Genomic DNA, 4,215 nt, shown 5'->3' with positions numbered 1-4,215 from the left:
CAGTAAATTGTCTTAAGTAGACTAAATCATACAATTACTGAATTCGAAACGTACGGTCATCTGTTTCTAAACGAGATTAGAAGTGATTTGCTTTTTCAAAAGTTGGTACTTAACCTATCCCAATAACAGACGTTAACATAAGAAAGTGTAGCAGTGGTGCACCGCTACATGTATTGTGGTTTCATCTATTTTGGCAAAGGGATGGTCCAATATATTCGACCGATTAGCTGAGCACCTCCGATATAGAACTTAGTATTACAATAAGGTGACTCTCTCGGGCCGGATATGCCACTGGACACTCAGAATTGTGAAGGGTGTGCCAAAACTACCGCTTTTGGATGGCAAAAGTGAACTTCTCGAAATCATTGGCTAGGACACCACCTATTAACGTTTATGCCTAATCTAGCTGCCACACGCAATCATAGTATTGTTTTACATGACAGTCGTGCTACAATATGCATAGTATTAGTGGACATTTACTCTCAATATCCTCATACTAAGCTCGGCTGTAGTCGCAGAAGGCATGGTTAACTGTGAATGAAAGTCTGATTAAATTTAGCTAAATCGGACCTATTTACCCTAATGTTGGTCCGTTTTCTTTAAATCGGTTCCGAGATAAGCATGCAAATCGGGAGGCAAATTGATGAAAATTTCAATCCATTTTCACCACAACACGTTACAATCGAGCAACATTTTTTTGCTTTTGACACGTATATCCGCTTGAAGAGGATCTTCATAGAACACAAGTTCGTGAGAATTATGGGTGTGGTTTCGGTGCACGGCGACTCGGACTGGAATGCGCAGATGCAGCGCGCGGGCGGCAAGCTGGTGGTGGTTGACTTCTCGGCCGTCTGGTGCGGCCCGTGCCAGCACATCAAGCCCGTGTACCATCAGCTGAGCGACCAGTATCATGACGTGGTGTTTCTCGAAGTGGATGAGGCGCAGAACCGCTCGCTCATCGGCGCTCTGGGCGTGCGCGGGTTCCCCACCTTCCACTTCTACGTGAACCAAAGCAAGGTGGACGAACTCGTAGGCGCCGACCCGAACCAGCTTCGCGCCAAGATCGAGCAGTGGCGTCAGTCGGCTTTCAACCCTTTCGCGTCTCCCGGTGTGACACTTGGTGCCAGCTCCGGCAGCTCAGCCAAGCCCCTGTCAGCTGCCGAGGCTCGTGAGGCCAGACTTAAGCGATTCAACAACGTGAGCCTGGTGCCCAACGTTCCGACGCCGGCTCCTGCCGCTCCGGCTGCTGCCGCACCGGCGGTACCGGACTCCAACGTGGTGTGCGACCCTGTTACCGGTGTGTGTCGTTCTAAGGACGACGATGTGGAGATGAAGGAAGAAAGCGGTGAAATGGGGCCTCCGCCTGTGAACGAGGAGCTGTTGACGCAGCTGAAGGAAATGGGCTTTGACGATCTTCGTTCCCGCAAGGCGCTGCTTGCAACGGATAACCAGGGACTCGAGATGGCTATTAACTGGCTGGGTGATCACCAGGACGATGCGGATATTGATGAGCCCATCAAGTTTGTGGACTTGTCAAAGGCTGCACCGAAGCGTGAGTTGACTCCCGATGAGAAGGCTGCCAAAGTGGAGGAGTTAAAGGCTCGGATTGCCAAGAAACGTTCGGAGCGTGAGGAACAGGAGAAGCTGGATCAACGTACCAATGAATTGAAGCGTCGTACCGAGGGACAGGGAATGCAGGAGGCCCGTGAAGAGATTGAAGCCATTCAGCGGAAGATCGCGGCGGAGAAGATGAAGAAGGACAAGGAAGACGCCAAGCGAGAGCGTGAGCGTCTGCGTAAGCAGCTTGAGATGGACAAGCGTGAACGTCAAGCTCGTGGTGGACGATTGGGTGGTCCTCCTATCGACGTTGCACCCATTGACGTGAGCTCGAAGAAGGAGGAGGAAGCGGAGAAGAAGAGTCCCGTCCTGACCCCCAAGGAGCAGATCGTGAAGAACGTGGGCATTCTCAAGAAATACCGCGTTGGTAACGATGGTCTCACGGCTCTCAAGACGCTCAACGTGTATGTAAAGAACCTGATCGAGAAGCCCGAAGAGGAGAAATTCCGCATCATCAACCTAGAGAACGCGGCGTTCCGTAAGCGTGTTGCCAGCCTCGTCGGAGGTGTCGCTTTCCTCAAGAGCCTTGGCTACGAGAAGGATGAAGCTGATGGCAATCTCAAGCTCTCGGTGGAAAACCGCGACATGGAGTTGTTGCAATACGCTCGCACTCAGCTTCAGGGCGCTATTGCGGAGCTCTCCAACTGAGAGATTAAATAACATCACGATTTGAGCTCACTTGCTCTTTTCTCACCTGTTTTTGGCATCAATTTCATTCAAATATTCTTTGAAAAACTCCATCTTTAAAGCGAGAAAAAGCGACCAAACAATCCCTTGCGTTGTTCGGTTGGCTTATCTTCTTCATCCGGCTTGGGCTTGACAACGAATTCCCCAGTCTCAGCGCGTTTATTGGTTTCCTGCAACGGAACATGGGCACCTCCAATAGGCGGAGAGATGACGTCGGTCTGGATGCCACTAACGATAATGGACACATACACAGAGCCCTCCAGAGACTGATCGTAGCATGTGCCGAAGATGATGTTGGCTTCGTCGTGTACACGGCTGCGGATGATCTCCATGATTTCATCCACTTCGAACAAAGTCATGTCCTCTCCACCGCGAATAGTGACTAGCAGACCATGCGCGGACTCGGTGGGAAGGTCACCAAGCAGCGGGTTCACTAGAGCCTGTTCGGCTGCTTTCCGAGCACGACCCTCCTCGCTTGAGATACCTGAGCCCATAATGGCACGACCTGCATTCGATAGAATCGTCTTGATGTCGGCAAAGTCCAGATTGATAAGTCCCGGTCGAACGATCAAATCCGTGACACCCTTAACTCCTTCCAGTAGCACATCGTCCGCATACCGGAAGGCTTCCAACATGGTGGTACTCTTGTCTGCCAGAGCCAATAAGTTCTGGTTGGGCACGACAATTAAAGTGTCGACGTACTTGGCCAGTTCTTTTACGCCAGCATTGGCCAGTCGAGTACGGTTGGGTCCTTCGGATCGAAACGGGGTGCTTACCACCCCAACCGTTAGGATGCCTAACTCCCTGGCTACACTGGCTACGACAGGAGCTGCTCCTGTGCAGGTTCCTCCACCCATTCCGCCAGTAATAAACAACATGTTGCTGTCCTGTAGCATCTGCTGGATTTCACTTTTCTGCTGTTCCGCAGAGCGTTTGCCAAGCTCGGGTTTGGATCCAGCTCCCAGTCCCTTGGTGATATCTTTGCCCAACGTGATTTTATGCGGCGCCAACGAGCGTCCCAAAGCCTGGCAGTCAGTGTTGGCCACAATAAACTCGACACCTTCAAGCTGCGACGCGATCATGTTGTTGACAGCATTGCTTCCAGCTCCACCAAGTCCCATGACCGTGATCCACGGCTTCCCGTCCTTGAAGGAGGACATCAGCGGACGCTTCTTGCCTTCCTCCTTATCCGCAGCTTGCGTCTGGGTCGAACTTGTCGAAGCAGAGGCTTTGGCAGCTGTGGCTGCACGCGCTGCTGGCGTTGACCGCTTCCGTCGTTCACTAGTGCGCTTTGAAGCTCTCCGCGGTGCCGGGGAGGAGGCTTCGCTGCCGTTCCCGTTGAGTTTCGCGGAGTCGAACGTGACGCTGGGCTCATGCAACCATCGCGCGGACTGTAGCAGTGGCGACGACCGACGAGCCGAGAGCGATGCCACTCGTTGAGACTGGAGCAGGAGTGACGTGCAACGCGAAGTCATGGAGGAGGAAGATCCGGGGAGGCAAGGGGAACGCTGTTACCACCACCTGGTCACTTGGTCGACACGAGGGTTCTTTTTGAGAGCCACAAAAGGCATGCGAATTTTGACCAATGAGGATGATGTAAATGTTGCAATCTTTATTATGGATATGCGTACATGTATTGACTGGGCACACACTTGCTATTTGGACATCCTTCTTTAAATCCATCGTTTTCATCCTTTTCCCGAAAGTCAATGCATTATCAATGCATCCAGTCGACAAACCTCATAGATTCTGTTTCAGAATAACGTAAGGCTCAAGAATTTTACAGAATGAATGTTGACATCCTTGGAATCTTGGAGTCCATTGCCAACGGAAACGGATAACAACCTGTTCGCAATAACGAATGAATTGTTGAAATATGTTTTTCAAATGTTACGGGCCCATGTCCAGCAG

General features: G+C 51.3%; 2 protein-coding genes across 2 annotated transcripts; one reads left to right on the top strand and one right to left on the bottom strand.

The window, feature by feature from the left end:
* The first annotated feature begins 681 nt into the window (after nucleotides 1–681).
* PPTG_19733 (hypothetical protein) lies at nucleotides 682–2,370 on the top strand. Its single transcript, XM_008918241.1, has one exon. It carries the CDS (start codon nucleotides 760–762, stop codon nucleotides 2,263–2,265), a length of 1,506 nt encoding a protein of 501 aa, XP_008916489.1. The 5' UTR covers nucleotides 682–759; the 3' UTR covers nucleotides 2,266–2,370.
* PPTG_19732 (cell division protein FtsZ) lies at nucleotides 2,211–3,886 on the bottom strand. Its single transcript, XM_008918240.1, has one exon. It carries the CDS (start codon nucleotides 3,777–3,779, stop codon nucleotides 2,361–2,363), a length of 1,419 nt encoding a protein of 472 aa, XP_008916488.1. The 5' UTR covers nucleotides 3,780–3,886; the 3' UTR covers nucleotides 2,211–2,360.
* Nucleotides 3,887–4,215: the final 329 nt, after the last annotated feature.

This window comes from Phytophthora parasitica (assembly GCF_000247585.1).
Source record: "Phytophthora parasitica INRA-310 unplaced genomic scaffold supercont2.164, whole genome shotgun sequence".
NCBI classification, from domain to species: domain Eukaryota; phylum Oomycota; class Peronosporomycetes; order Peronosporales; family Peronosporaceae; genus Phytophthora; species Phytophthora nicotianae.
The sequence above is the reverse complement of the archived record's forward strand: the minus strand, read 5'-3'. Positions and strand labels throughout refer to the sequence as shown.

Excerpts from the sequence above, each read along its gene's own strand:
- PPTG_19732 (XM_008918240.1), bottom strand. The coding sequence starts at position 3,779 with ATGACTTCGCGTTGCACGTCACTCCTGCTCCAGTCTCAACGAGTGGCA.
- PPTG_19733 (XM_008918241.1), top strand. The coding sequence starts at position 760 with ATGGGTGTGGTTTCGGTGCACGGCGACTCGGACTGGAATGCGCAGATG.